Raw genomic sequence first — 16,496 nt, forward strand, 5'->3', positions numbered from 1 at the left:
TTTGAAATTACCACGCATCTGTTCAGCCACTACTGGATTAAAAACCAAAAACAAACATATCTGGGGAATCCATTTTCAGCATGTTGCTCCTGTCTATGTGGTGCTCACGTTTGATCATTAGCTGATAACAGCCACACCGGCTTGTCTGCGCGCATACAATTATGGACCTCATATGAAGGCTGCAAAATGTTAAGACTAGGCAAGCGGTGTGTAGTCTGACTATACTGTAAAGGTAATACCGTATTAGGGATGCAATGGTAAAGTGGGCTCACGGTTCGGTACGTACCATGATTTGTGGGTCACAGTAACGTTACTGTTTCAGTATGAATGACATTATGTTAGAATTGTTTCCATTCGAGTAGCTAACAGTGGCAAAGCAATACTTGCAGACTGTACTTTGTATACAGTCTTCTTACCCTGAATGCAAAATTGTCCCACACAGCGGATTTGAAAGACTGCATTGCCTCTTCAAATTTGCTTCACTCTGTCTCACCTGCGCTCGCCATTGGCATGTTGGAGCTGAAAGAATTTTGCTTTTAGTTTCCCCTCTCTTCATGGGGTGCCTTTAGGGAGGTTTCCTACTGAGATGTCATTGCAAATCGTCCATTGGTTGTTTAAGGCGGTGGGGATTGCGGTCCCTGCGATTGCCACATTTTTAGACCATGCTGTGGAGTAATGTTTGTCAGCCCTCAGGAGTCCTCTAACAGCCTGGGGTCCCAAGCAGTTGCCTGACTTACCTGTTCACAACCTACACGTCTGGTTCTGTGGATCTGAATCTAGTCTGCAGCACAATAAGCATGTTTTGGAAATTGTAGGAAAATGACTGGCATATCGTAACTCTGTGGTTCACGTGGGCGTATTGAACCGCTGGGGGCGTACCGAACGGTTCGATAACATACCGTGAACCGTTGCATCCCCATACTATACATATCAGATATTACTTCACAATTTCACTGAGCCTAAATATCCACTTGTTTTGTCAAGGAGTATCAAAATAACTAGGCCTATCTAGTAAATTAAAAAACAGTACATACTGGTGAGACATGAGAAGTTATAATCTTTAACTGCGCCATAAAAATTCCTTCCAATGTCAATTTATTCCCAAAAAGTAATATGCACAGTATATCAGGACTATCCAAAAATCTATCTATTGGGGCACCAATTCTGACCTTGGACACAAGGTGATTGTAATGACAATTTTGCAAGGTAAAAACTAAATTAGAAGTGTTTCAGCCCTCCTGAAACGGGGCCCTGCAATATATGTAACAAAGACCATAAACATCTGAAAAGCTAACCCAAAATAAGGTGAAAAGCTGTAAATCTAGTAAACTCATACACATAGAAACCGCTTTCAGATCAGTTTTTATTTCCTCTAAATCTACTGTAATATCAACAAATACGCTGTATTCAATGAAACTGATGATTGAACAGTAAAAGCAAGCAGAAAATAACCGAAACAAGCGGGGTGAGGAAGAAAACAAGTGAGGAAACATTAGCAACAGATGTGACGGCAACGACAGTTGACCTTTGACAGTGGAGGAAAAGGAAAAGCGGTGAGGGGGAAACAATTGTGAGAAGAAAATCCGTATATGGAGCGACCAAGGTGAAAGTATGGAGCACACAAGACACTGAAAAGCAACCAATCTGCAAACGGTAAGAAACAGCACAAAACAAACAAAACACAAGAGTGTAACGGAATAGAGGTTTACCTGGGTACTGAGCAGCTCCTGTGTCAGGGAAAACAAGGGAGAAGAAGAGACTAATTAGCATAAGCGATAAGCCCCATTCACCACAAATTAACAGCACCCAACAGTCACAAGTGAGGGTAACATAACAAGGCAGAGAGCAGAGTTCAAGGGTGCTCGATTTTGTCTCAGGGACAAGTGTGAATGGTTGCACTGAATGGCTGTTACTGTTAATGAGTAACTGACTGGTAGGGGTGAAAGATAGTGGTTAGAGTGGCTATATGAGTATATGTAAACATATCCTAGCTTGTCAGTATGCATGGTCCAGGATTTTCCTTACGTTCAACCCAGCCCCTCCAAAATAAATTTGGGAGGTGCAGGCAGCTGCCACAATGCCCTGTGATGAATGAAGGTTAACTGCCTTGCTCAAGAACAGAACAACAAGAAATGACCTTACAGACTCTAGGATTTCATCTAGCGGGTGCTCTAAGCACTAGGCCACCTGCCACTGCAACATCTAAAATCTACATTTTTTTAACAATAGAAATGGGAGGCACTGATATGATATGTGATATGTGATCTTTCTCTGGGATTCGAACGTCACTGTTGAGAATTCAGTGGAATTTCTTCATACATTGCATTATTGCAGAGGTTTGGTCTCAAACGTATCCATCTGCGGTTTCATGACATGACTATCCACCAGAGAATGTGCATCTCATCCATAATCCAATTTATCTGGTGACCAAGCCTCAGGATTCTGCACTCAGCCTTCTGATTAGCCCATTTTCTCTTGCTTAATTTCATTCCTGGTGGCATAGCCTACTAATGACACATTTTCCATTGGAGGAGTAGTAGTCAGTTGATTCTTCCCAGCAGACAAAAAAAATCTATAGAAAACATGTGCTGAAGAGTTATCTTAGATGTTTTCTATTATATCCTGAGAGATGTGATCTGAAATGTTGGTGCAGTAAAATCTAATGGATGTCTGACATGGTCTAAAATATGCCATTGAACGACACTGTCTCAAGTCGTTTCTTTGAGGAAAAAAAAATAGTTTACTTTGTTTAGCACTCAGATATTCAGACTGAATATGTCCAACCATCTACTGATGAAAAACCAAACAATGGAAAAAACATAAGTGGTAGCCTAGTACTCAACAAAAGTAGCCTGATTATGCGCATAGAAATCAAGTGTTGAGATCATCAGCAGGTTGACTACTCCAAATCTGTCCAGGCTTTCACCAGCACAGTAGTCAATAAATGCATCAACACTGATGGGCATCAATCACCCGTAAATATTTCTTACTGACTGCTGTGAGTTGGATACAAGCCACACAAACCTTTGTTTTCCTATTATTTGTTTTCCTCTCTACTCTTGTTATTTCCTACCTTTGTTTTCCTATTGATTTCCTGCCTGTTGGGCCCTGTCAGGGGCCTCCCCCAGATAGGGCCACAGTGTCACTGAACCCCCCGTCTCAGCCCCAAGGTCTTACGCAGCTATATTATTGTGCTGGGGGAGTAGGGTCAGTTCTCCTTCCCCACTATAAATCCTTGTAGATTTAAGTAATGCATTTTAAAAATGTTCTCTGTCTCCTGCCATTTTAAACGTATGAGGACATGAGGTCCTGGCCCACACCTGAAGAGTACCAGGCTTGAAAGACCTGCTGCTGTCCCTGTCCAAAGTCCTCCTGGTTGTGTTGCAGATCAAGACGATACCTGACGATTTCAGCTGCCACTGTGCTGACACCTCCCCCTCCCCCGTGTTGTCCCTGTCCTTGTCCATCTGGTCATGCTTCCGACCTGGACTAAGTTTAAATAGACTCTGGACTCAGCCCACATGCATTTATTAATTATTACAATTTGTACTCTTAATATGTTCACCCGGCACAGCCAGAAGAGGACTGGTCTCCCCTCTGAGCCTGGGTCCTCTCTAGGTTTCTTCCTAAATGTTGGCCTTCTTAGGAAGTTTTTCCTAGCCAATGAAATTCAACACTACTGTTGTTTGCTCCTTGGGGTTTAAGGCCGGGTGTTTTGTAAAAGCACTGTGTGACAACTGCTGATGTAAAAAGGGCTTTATAAATACATTTGATTGATTGATAATATTTTGGGGACCTGACACCCATAAATTAATGTTCCCTATCCCCTCACCCTATACCTAACACCTACACAAACCATAACCTAAATAATATAACCTTGATTAACCTAGTCCTAACACCTAACCATAACTGGTAATAACTGAACCTAAAAGTAACCCCAATTCCAACACCATAGCAAATTGAAATTCTGACCCAAACCTAACACACACAGACCTGTTTTTCTATCCTTGTTCGGACCCAAAACCCAGAAATCCATGTTCCCTATCCCCTATCCTCTTGCCCTAAACCTGACCTTAACATAACCTTTGAGTCCCCACATGTATGCGTAGATCTGGATCATATACACACACACACACACACACACACACACACACACACACACACACACACACACACACACACACACACACACACACACACACACACACACACACACACACACACACACACACTCACTCACTCACCAAATCCAAAACCCCAGCAACACAGTGAGCCAGTCTGCTTAAGGATTCTAGTCATGGGAACGGCCATGGCCACTAACTGGTTCAGAGAGGCACCAGGGACCCAGGCCACCCTTGAGAACAGTTTCCTGGAACATAGGCCAAGGGGAAGGGTCCTGCCATGTTAAGTAAATGCCAGACGGGTAAGAATAACTCTGCATGGCCATTTCAACCCCGTCTGTCCGGAGAGGGTCTGCCTGGCCGACTTGTGTAACCACCAACCCTTATTCCCCTCATGCCCGGCAGGGGCCGTGTCACTTGTGTGCAAACGTCCAACCCTCCAAACCCGGAGGTGAGGTTAAATGCTGGAACCAGAGACATACATTAAACATGAGTCATTTCAAATAAAAGGTAGCTGCTCCCTACTGTAGAAATGATGGGAACATTAACCAGGGGGTCAGCCAGACTGGGTTGCATTAATGAAAGTCTGATGCCTCTTTTTATATTCAGCCCGTAAGAGCACTTCACAGAATGGCTACAAAAACCAGCTCAAAGGCAGGCCAGCAATTTCTACAAACATACACTTTCTGTGTGAAAGAAAAGAGCAAAAAACCTCCATAGTGTCAGCGGAAAACCACAACCACTTTCCATTTTTATTTAAAGCCTCAATGTAAATGATAGGCCTTATTGGGTGAAGAATATTTTTTTGAAACAGCGACCTAGGTTAATAATCCATACATAGCAATCTGCTGCTGTCAGCCAACTCCTATTAGGTCAAAAAAGTTCTGAGAGCATTAACCTTCTGCTAAACACTCTACATTAAGTCCTTAACCCTTACCTTCTCTAACCTTGTCAACCTTTCACGTCGTAGTCATAAAAGTGAAAAGCGTGCCACCCGCCCCAGTGCATCAGCCCTAAATCAAATGCACCCAACGAAAAGTAGCCAAACTGTTTTCACCCAGGTCTGAATGGCATGAATCCAGACATTTTATTAAGGGTTGGTGGTGGTGGCTGGGACCCATTGAAAAGGTGCAGTGTAACCGCATTGTGCTGTGATTAAATCTAAAAGCTGCGGCTAGAGGAGCATGAAATTGGACATGATGAGTGTGCCACATTAAAAAGTAATTATCCATGCCACTCTCCCATCGTCTCCCTTATGAGCCGCCACAGTGAATCAAAGCTTGAATGAAAATGGATTCAAACTTATTCCAGACAACAATGTGACAATGTGTTTTGTTTTCAAAGCCCCAGTGACCCGATTGTGACAACATTACCGTGAGAGCATTCCTCGCGCAATCATGACCATGTTGTATTTTATGCGTGCAAATTCCCATTTCACTAACCTGGTGGGGAAGGGCACTGTTGCCAGGCCCCATGCGGTAAATGACCATTTGCCGCTAAATGGTTTGGTTTCTGGCTTAGGTCAAGTTAAAATTAGCATTCGGCATCAGTGGTTAGGTTTTAGGGTCAGGAGTAGGGGTAAGGGTTAATGTTAGTTTTTGTTAAGGTTAGGGTCAAGAGAAAATATCATTTCGAGTAACTTGGTGCCCCCATAAGGATAAAGATTTCTCAAGTGTGTGTGCATTTGCCATGACGACTTGAGTGAGTGATACATATTGCAAAGAAAGAGATATACAATGTCAGTCACACACTGGGAGGAGGAGGTGACAGCCACTGTTGAACTGTGACACAGTGGAGAGCAACAGTATTACACCTATGAATCAGCCATGTCCCGTCCCCCCCCACACACACACACACACATGCAAACACACTGCGAGGCTTGGCGCTCTCATCCATGCTCAGTACTTGAGTCAGTATGGATAGGGACTTAACATCTGTCTGCGGCACTGCGATTAGACGCCCGCGCTGTCACACAGATAAGCCGGCGGTGATGGGAAAATTCCCTGGCCGTGTCCCAGCGTGACCCGGGAGAGAAAGGCGAGTTCACCATCACAATCACGGGCGGTGCCAACAAATTGAGAAAATATCAAACCTAGTGACCTTGAACTAATGTGGGTTTCTCTGTGTTTCATGAGCGAAAAAAAGAAATCTCCGCGCACTGCAGAGTATAGTGCAGGACTTCTTGGGAAGGTCAAGTTGTATTGATTATGTATGAGTTTTCGAGCTGCGCTGCAGAGGCACAAGCCACAGATGAAGTATGATGTGAATAGGTATTGTGATGCACTTAGCTGATTGTGTGATGGTTTTTCACTGTACAACGGTTAATATGTACTGAAGTAACGAGAATAAGGGGCACTGTGACTTTCCCGTGTATGGTTAGGGGTAAACAGCAAACAATGTCTTTTACTCCTCGCTGTGTGGAACTCTTTCCCCTAATCCATTCTGCACAATTAAAGATACTACAGGCTACACAGAAGCGTAGATACTGGCTCCATAAATAATGCAAGAACCAACATGAGTACAATGCCCAAGCAAAGTAGTTAATCTGATTTGAGGTTATAGCATCTTTCCATTAGTAGTTGCTGTAGTATATAATGCCCTGAAAGTGACACTAGTACAATATCACAACCCACTGGTTCAAATGTAGTCATGTAATTTTTTGTTTAACTAATATGCTTATTTCATGAATTGTTGTATATGAGCGGTAGAGGTTAGGAAGTATGATTTGAGACAGTATATAGGAGTAGCTGGATTGAACAAAACCAAAGGCACATCTCTTCTCAGAGCAAAACTAGGTGCAGCTTTACTCTGGGTCATGTCAGGGCCTCGTTCATTTATGTTAAATTAGCAAAATGGATTTGCGGTAATGGAACCCAAATGGTTCAAGATGGAGATGGACCAGGGTTTTGAAAACAGCGAATAACACTGAAAGCCTGACTGCTCAACTGGACCATGACAGATGTGCTATTCAATAAGCAAGGTTAAGGCTGATTTGTTGGTCTATTTCCAACCCCCTTATCAGTACACAAAAACAAACAAATCCATTTAAGTTTGGATTCAAATGTTCAGTATCACTTTCTATAAACCACTTCATGCGATAGGGATGTACTATTGCACTTTCCATTGGATATTAGTCTCTAACATAAATCTTGATGAATCAAAGAAAGCGCCTTTTATGTAGGGTATATACTATATAGCCCTAGTGGAGGGCCAAAATACAAATATTTCAAGCAACGCAATCAATACCTTTTTACAAGAAAAAAATAAACATGAAAAAAATAAACATCAGCAGTCAATACAGATTGCAGTACAACATTTTACTGATTCTGGGCACAGTCCCACAAACATGCATCATACATTTTCCCAGAGACCAAGGACAACACTGAACAGAATAGATTCATCTGTTGAACGCTTCTGTTCCTCACTCAAAACTTTCCTTTTCAACCTTTTTGAAAAGTTCCCCAAGGAGCTTCACCTTTATGGCTAATTATTGCACTGAAAGATATGTTTGAAACCTATCTAGCCTATTGAAGATTTTATTTCTGCATGTCTTTAGTTTTAATAAACCTTCTTAATGTAGCCTGCCTCCCATAACTTTAACACATTCCATCCAACTGTAAAACATGTTTTAGAGGTAGGCCAGTGCTCCAACACAACCACTCTATCCAAACCCTTCAGCTACCTTCAGTAATGCTTATGCTGAGACTACAATGTCCAGTCTCTGCATCTCCTCACCCAACCCTAGTTTTGCCTCTGTACAAAATTGAATCAGTTTGGTTCAATCCACATAGCAGTAATTCCTTAACAGACCACTGAAGCATATTCCCTTCTAGCCATGGATGCTTTAATCTCCCCAAATTAACTGAAAACATTGGAGAGCATTGGCCACAGTCAATTATTAGCAACAGTCACCCAATGGCCTATGTTCAAACCTTGAGGCTGCCCTTACTGTCATAACCATCTCTACTGGTGATAAGCCTTGTGACATGAATGACAACTTTCTACAGAGACACAAGTGTTACAGTACACAGTACACAGTACTGGGTCATTACAGCATCAACACTCCAGCACTGCAGATATTTGGTCAAAATAGATGCCTAACTCCAGGGACCACTCTGCATCACCCCCTCTCATACTAGTATGGTTCTCATGGTCCCTTCTTGATCTATCTTCCTCTAGCTCTCTCCCATATGTTTTCCACACATGTACCTCGTGGACCGATTCCAGCATTATATGGATACACATGTGCACTAAAAATATTTACTTTCTTGTCTCAGACAGAAACAAGTCAGATTCTGAAAGAAAAATTTATGTCAGATTTTTTTAATCTATGTTACTATCACTTATTTTCTCTGTGGTGATAAATATAGCTCCCGACAAAAATTAAAAGACCACTGCACCATTTTCTGTCCTTTCCAAAAAAGTCAAAAAGGAAGGTTTTGAGTGAGGAACAGAAGGGTAAAAATTAAGAGATCACTGCAAATTGAACCCTTCTGTTCCTCACTCAAAAAAAAAAAGGTGCAGTGGTCCCTTAAATATTTCCGGAACTGTATTAGGAATTCGTTAATATTTTTGGTCACAGAGGTTCCCTCCAACCGTGATGGTCATTGTCAGCGAATCAATTAAATGACCAATAAATCAAGGTATTATACTACATATGTGTATCACAGTGGAGACTGTTAAAAAGTGGAGGCTATTATTAAAACTGCCATGTATGACAAATGCATTTCAGCATATATTTCTTTCAACAAAATGAGTGTGTGTGTGAGTGTGAGAGGAATACCAAGCTCTGTGAGCCCTTTCTAAGATCCATGACAGACTGAAATTCCTTTTTAGAAACTTGGCCAACTACTCAATCTTCATCAAAATGAATGTTCTTTCCTACACAAAACTCACTTAAAAATACAGAGTTGGACTCAAAAATGATGAAGTATAACATATAATCATATTTATTATTATAATAGTATATTCATTCTATAATATTAAACTACTTTATATTTTGTAGTACAAAAACAAAATACATTATAGTTTGCTATCAATAATATAATAAATAACATGGTTCAATTTGGAAATTATTCATTTAATTGGTAGATGCTCAGGTTGATCTTCGCATGGAATCAGCCTTCTCTCATTTTTTTTCAGTGTGTCCAGAGCAGCGTATAATTGAATCTGGGGAGATTGCATGAGAAGGAACAAGTGATGCAGTCAGCGAGAATGTGTGCATTCCTGTACAGTAAGATAAACAGTCAAATAATGAATAGGAGGGAGGAGAATGATTTTGCACTGTCTCTGACAAGGCAAAAGAGAAACATTGGGACTGCAGAATACACAGCAGCCACTTTCCCCACTGCACACTGACAAAGATGGGGTACACTCATTTTCCACTGCACTGATTGTTGTTTTTCTCCCCTAAAGCTCCTGTTCTGCCTACATTGAGTTGTGATAAAAAATAAATCCTTGAATGTCTGGTGTCAAGCACATGTTGATGGCCCTATCATGTAGTTCCCATTGCCTTGGGAAGTACCCATTCCCTTTTTTAATTACATTTATATAGCGATGAGAAAAAAAGCTTACTTCACACGCAAACCCGGGGATGCTCGCTTGATTGATCTGTAAACAAGTGTGACTATATTTTTTACAGCCTAAGTTGAATTGCTAGAGAAAATCAGATTATTAGCAAGGAGCAGCAAAGGGCATTGCTTCCAACCTAAAGACACTGTCGCAGATGGGACAGCAGACTGCTCAATCGCAACCAAATAACCGCCTCTGGTTGCCAGTAACACTTACATAAGTACAACAATACATGACTCTGCAGAATTCATGATTGCGTAAGTAAAAAAAGGAACATTTCAGGACTAAAAATTTTTTTTATAAAATCTGGGTGTTAAGAAAATCACAACCCTCCCTATGTACTGTACTGTTAAGCATGAAGAAATAAAAATATATAAAATAATATTAAAATCACTGTGGCAACAAAAAGTGTTGCAGCCCTGAGGTTTTTTAAAGGTGGTTACAGTTTTGTGACAGTCTTACAACTATGGGTGAGAAGGTTTCGGGTTGGCCTCTCAAAACACTACAGTCAGATGGGCGAAGACAACTCAGCTAAGAGAAATCAGAGTTCCAACATATGGTTGCTACACTTACAAATGGAATAAAGAAGGAATAAAATTAAGACACCGCTGCAAATTGAACGCTTCTTTTCCTCACTCAAAACCTTCCTTTTCAACTTTTTTGGAAAGGAAAGAAAAAGGTGCAGTGGTCTCTTAATTTTTTCCGAAGCTGTATAACTATATTAATAGCTAGAACTACCTAGCCAGTTAAGGTTTCTGATACATAAAACTTGTTGGCAAAAATGATAGAGGGAGATGTCTTGGCTAAAGATGATAACCATAAACATATGGTTATTTAAAGACTAATCTAACAGTCCCCTGACCAACACTGATGTCGAGGATGACTGGCTAGTCTGTTAGCTACAACCAGAATGACATCTCAGCAGTAGTAATGACAACAAAGTGACACATAAAAAAAAATAATAGTTTCCAGCCGATGGCAATGCTAGGTAGGAGCCAGCTGGTTAGACTTGCTAACTATGATTACATATTTGACATAAACCCAGATGGCAAAAGTTGTCCGCCAATAGAAGCCTGACCATGTCAGGCCGCTGATTGTGCTGTCCAATAATCGCAGGCAGGCCAATGACTCATTGACAAAAATCATCTGGCAGATAGTCAGCACAAGTTTTAACAGAAAAGCTTGTTATCTAGAATATTCTTGAAACAGTAAAACGTAAACACCTTCACCTCAGTTATATCAGAATTTGTAACAAAATTCTACCAATAGATAAGAAAAATATAACATTTTATTACAAATGGGGCTCGGCCGCCAACCACTAACAATACCCATTTTGTAAGCACACAACCACACACGTAGTCCCTGTGACCAAGATCACCAAGGCAACATGCTTGATTATTGTCCAGTAGCACCCACATCTGTGGTGATGAAATGCACACCGGTTTTACAGATTTGCCATGCTGATCCTCAATAAGGGGGACACTTCAGAGGTGCCTGTTTAGTCCACTCCTATACTCCACCTAATCACTGGGTATGATTAAACAGTCTATAGGAAGGATGCCAGAGATCTAGAAGTACAGTATGGAAACAGGACATCAAACTCTACCTCAATATTTGGCACCAAATGGAGCATTTGGAAAACCTGTGTCACTGCAGTGCATGGCAATAATACCACCCTAGATCACATGGTGCTTCAGAGCATGGTGCAAAGAGCAGAGCTCATTCCCGGGGCCAAGCTCACTAAAGCAGGAGGTGTTAAAAGAATACAAATATTCAAAGACTCCAGCCACCCATGTCATAGTTTTCTTTGTACTACCATGGCATGGCAAGTGGTAGCAGTGCATCATGTTCAAAACTGAAAGGACCATGCCTAGCTTCTACACCCAAGACAGATGACAGTGAAACATGACTGCTAAGTGAACACTCATTGGCTAACCAGACTATCTGTATGGTCCATTTTTGCACAAACCCTTTGCACTACTGAGTTCATAAACACTGGTCTTGTAGCCCATTCCAGCCTTACGTAGGTCAACAATCTGGTCCCTGACATCCTTGGACAGCTCTTTGGTCTTGGCCATGGTGGAGAGTTTGGAATCTGATTGAATGATTGCTTCTGTGGACAGGTAACTTTTACACAGGTAACAAACTGAGATTAAGTTTGCTCCTAATCTCAGTTTGTTACCTGTATAAAAGACACCTGGGAGCCAGAAATATTTCTGATTGGGAGGAGATGAAATTCTTAAAATGCAAATCAATTTATAAAAGCGTTTTTCTGGCTTTTATTTGAACAGGCTCTCACTGTTCAAATAAACCTACATTTAAAATTATAGACTGATAATTTCTTTGTCAGTGGGCAAACGTACAACATCAGCAGGGGATAAAAAAAAAAAATCCCTCACTGTATATACATGCCGTATGATGCCACACGCACATACACACACACACACACAAGCACACATTTAAATTCATCACATACGCTCCTTGGATGTTGTATGGATTTTGGAATTATTATGAGAAGTTGGCAAACGTGCACACGTAGCCAACATGAGATTAAAACATTTTGACAGGCTGTATTTAGGCCAAATAAAGTAACATTTTAAAGTTATTTTACAAATATTTAGGTTAAATTGTGGCAGTAGACTCTAGTTGGAGGAATTGCCACTTGGACAGCCAGAAAGGAGGCCAAACTACTATATATAGAATTACTTGTGGAATGATCCACAAGGGACAGTACATCAGTATCATAAGTAAAAATAATCACTGCTACTGAGCATTTCTATACATACATCTGTCAACTGGAGACCTACAATCTAAATAAAATTCAAATTACAGGGCTTATTGAGATATTATTCTAAAAACATTTTCACTGCAGTTTACACTTAAAGGCAATAGGCAAAAGTTAGATTTTTTAAGAGATCCTGCTGTTAAATGGCATTAGCGTATTCTCAGAGAAAACTCCTTCACTCTCCCCCACCCTCAGCCTCCATCCACCCCTTACATCGCCCCAACACCAGTTCTCTCTCCTCCACGCTATCGTCTCTCCCATCTTCTAAATCCATCCTTCTGTCTCCTGACGAGCTTTCTACCCTGCTCTCCTCGCTGTTCAAGTTCTACGGCTAAATCACAAAACGAATATAACATTCTACGTACTGCAAGTACATACTTGGCGGGTGATGGTGAAATACGTAACTGTTCAATATATCGTAACCCGGTATTGTGACAAATTGGGACACCTCATCATGAAATTGGATCTCAACATTAGATAATTTTGTCACACGTTAAATCACGCCAAGTTTGAATATTTAACTAGACATTAAGTATTGTGTAAAATGTACTACGTTTTTTTTAAATGAGTTCATTTCCACTACAAATAGCATAGCCGTTTTAATTACAAGCCAGCAGTTCTAGAATCTTACTACTTGGAAACGCTTGGAATAGGCATAAGAATTGAGCCCAAGCTAGCGTGATTGAACAAACCTTGCCATTGTTATTACATTGTCAGTTTTTTTTATTTCACTCTTTTTGTGGTCGTTATCAACTAAAACCCTCCTACAGATCATTACAGAACGTTGACTAGTCTGCCCATAACTTGGACAGAGGAAGACAAAATGACATTGTGCGTACCCAGACTGATGTGTGGAGTGAAACAGAATGCAGGCTCACGAAATTAGGATGGTCATACAAGGCTATGGTTCTAGGCCCTTTTCTCTTCTCTTTACACACCAAGTCCCTTGGCCTGGTCATATTCTCACATGGTCTTTACTATCATTGCTATGCAGACGACACAGATTACTTTCGCCTTTCCCAGTTTCAACACCCAGGTGACAACACGCATCGATGCGTGCCTGGATGACATTTCTGCTTCAATGTCGGCCCACCTTGAGCTGTACTTTGACAAGACTGGGCATGTCCATTCCAGGTAGTGACTTGTTCCTGCAGATTCTGGCTCTACAACATTCATACAGTACAACCTTACCTTACCAAAGGTGCTTTTCTAGGTTCAACCTTCACAACTTCTACTGTACCATGTTATATCTGCTAAAAGGTCAGGGCACCTGCCTACAGAGCAACAACAGGAGATTCTCTTCCCTACTTTCTGACAATGCTCAAAGCCTACCCTTCATGAACCACGCAGTCAAAACTCTTCTCTGTATTTGCACCTTAATAGTGCAACCAGCTTGCCATGGAGGCTAGGACAGCAGAATCTCTACTGCTTTTTAGAAACCATCTGAAAGCCTACCTTTTCATAGAATCCCCAAAATACTTCCACTGCCACCACCTCTGCTGATTTGTATCTTTGTAATCTTTGTTTATTATTTGTTATGTTTTTTTAATTGCATGGAAATTTTAACAGCACTGACTTGCTAATAACAAATTAGTTGATTAGAATGCAGTCACTACTAAGCTGTGTTGCTGTTTTACCTAGCTCTCTTGAAATGCATCTACTTACTTAGTAGTACTTACTAAGTTGCTCTGTATAAAAGTGTCTGCTAAATGACTAAATGGTATAAATGGGTGGTTGGGCTTGATTGCTATATTCAATCTATCCATTTAACCACTACCATGGAGTGAAACCTACAGTATCACTTTTCTGGGTTTTAACATTGTATCACTCACATTAAATCACAGTAGTGATTTCGTAATTACACAATGCTGAGTGAGCTATTTGTTTGTTACTTCTATTCCTTCACTGCTTAACAATTCAGAACAATTATTTTGTCTTTAAAAGAGATACAAAATATGTCTTTGCACTCTGTTGTTTTTGCAGCCAATGACAGAGGCTGGCATTATACTATACTCTTTTGGGTAGTAAATCTATGGAATCCCAGGAATGACAAATGTCAGTAAAAGGAAATTTGATGAGTGATTAATTTAAAAGGATAGTGAAATATTAGAAGTGTTTAATCATTTCCTTTGCATACTATTAGCCAAAAAATAAATTTAAAAAAGCCATAATTTTTTTTATCATTAACTAACCCTTTCTTTCTCAACACCTCACTTATAATATTTTTTCAGGCCTAGCACAGTTTAATCATTTCTCTATTTCCTATTTTACTCATGTGACATTTCCCATTTTCCTTGTCTCATATTATAATTAGAAGGGTGTGTCTAAGCTACCTGGGCAGGGCTCTACAGCACCAGTACTTCACTCGCATTTGCCCCTAAAAATAGATACATGCAAACTGGAAAGATCTAATGAACGGCTTAGCAGGATAATTTGTATTGTTCCTAAACAAGATCAATACATACATTTGTGCTCCAAAGTTTGCATACCCTTGGAGAATTGGCAATATATGAACCATTTGTAAAGAAAACATAAGTGAGCAGGCAAAACAAATATATTTTATTTCTTATGGGATTCATATTCAACTGTAGGTCATAACAGAATGGCACAATCATAAAACAAAACATGGCAACAAAGAAAATAGTGAACTGACCCCTGTTCAAAAGTCTGCATACCCTTAGTTCTTAATACTGTGTATTGTCCCCTTTAGCATCAATGACAGCGTGCAGTCTTTTGTTACCTGTGGGTTTTTCTTTGTATCCCGAATAATTCTTCAGACAGTTTTGGCTGAAATCTTTCTTGGTCTACCTGACCGTGGCTAGGTATTGAGATCACAAATTTTCCACTTCTTAATAAATGATTGAACAGTAGTGACTGGCATTTGTAAGGCTTTGGATATCTTTTTATATCCTTTTCTATCTTTATGAAGATTCATTACCTTGTTACGCAAGTCTTTTGACAGTTATCTTCTGCTCCCCATGGCTCAGTATCTAGCCTGCTCAGTGCATCCGCGTGAGACCTAACAAACCCATTGACTATTTATACTCAGACACTAATTACAATTTAAAAAGCCACAGGTGTGGAAAATCCACCTTTCATTACCATTTCCATCTGTGTGTCACCACGTGTGTCTGTAACAAGGCCAAACATTCAAGGGTATGTAAACTTTTGATCAGGGCCATTTGGATGATTTAAAAAGGAGCCAAACAACTATGTGACAATAAATGGCTTCATATGATCTCTATTCTTAAATAAAAGACATTTTCAGAATCAATGCCAAAATGTCACTATTTCTGCCAGGGTATGCACATTTATGAACACAACTGTAAGCTTTTTCAGCTATATGTCTCAAATATTCTCTGTTCTTTCAAGCAATTATACATCACTTATTCCTCTATGTTCTTGTAGATTTATATGGTCAATTGGTCAGGTTTGAATGATTTCATGTTGCATGATTGCCAGGTAAACTATTGCAGATCTAGCAAATCCTGCACTCACCACTATTGTCAGAATGTGGATTGACGGCAGAACAGACAGTAGACAGACCGTGGTATTTACCTGTGGTATAGTAACCATTAAGAAAAGCCTGCATATGGGAGGTACAGTACCAAAACAACTTGATAAGGGAGTCACATGCAAACAGATGATGAAATTTGTCTGGGATGGGTGAAATTCTACAGCAAAACCTGCAAAATGGTAAATGTAAAGCTGGGAATGAATGAAATATCCTCCCCTGTGCCCAATAAAAAAACACAACTCCCCCATGGCACCCGACCCTGTGTATGCCACTGTCTAAAAGAGACGGCACTGTGGCTCACCAATGTCCATTCCACATTAATCTCAGGGATGAAAGCCCTTGACATCCTTTGAGAAAACCCCATCAGACTCAACATGCATCAGTAACATATCTACCCTAGAAGACATCTGAGGGGTCCACACAAAATCCTCCCGCAGGGTTTGAGTCTCTATCTTCCTCTTTTCCTTGTTATTATGTCTTTGTACCACACTTGTATATTAAT

General features: G+C 40.4%; 1 protein-coding gene across 10 annotated transcripts in view; it reads right to left on the reverse strand.

The window, feature by feature from the left end:
* The window catches only part of cadm1a (cell adhesion molecule 1a), a 403,137-nt gene that overhangs the window by 113,447 nt on the left and 273,194 nt on the right, over nucleotides 1–16,496 (reverse strand). For 9 of the 10 annotated variants that reach the window (XM_013134625.4, XM_020048544.3, XM_013134623.4 and 6 more), the window contains exon 2: nucleotides 1,710–1,727. The exons of the other annotated variant lie outside the window; for it this stretch is intronic. In XM_013134625.4, the coding sequence (XP_012990079.1) occupies nucleotides 1,710–1,727 (18 nt within the window). The remainder of the gene's footprint in view (nucleotides 1–1,709; nucleotides 1,728–16,496) is intronic. 10 annotated transcript variants of the gene reach the window in all.

Source organism: Esox lucius, chromosome 7 (assembly GCF_011004845.1).
Source record: "Esox lucius isolate fEsoLuc1 chromosome 7, fEsoLuc1.pri, whole genome shotgun sequence".
NCBI lineage: Eukaryota > Metazoa > Chordata > Actinopteri > Esociformes > Esocidae > Esox > Esox lucius.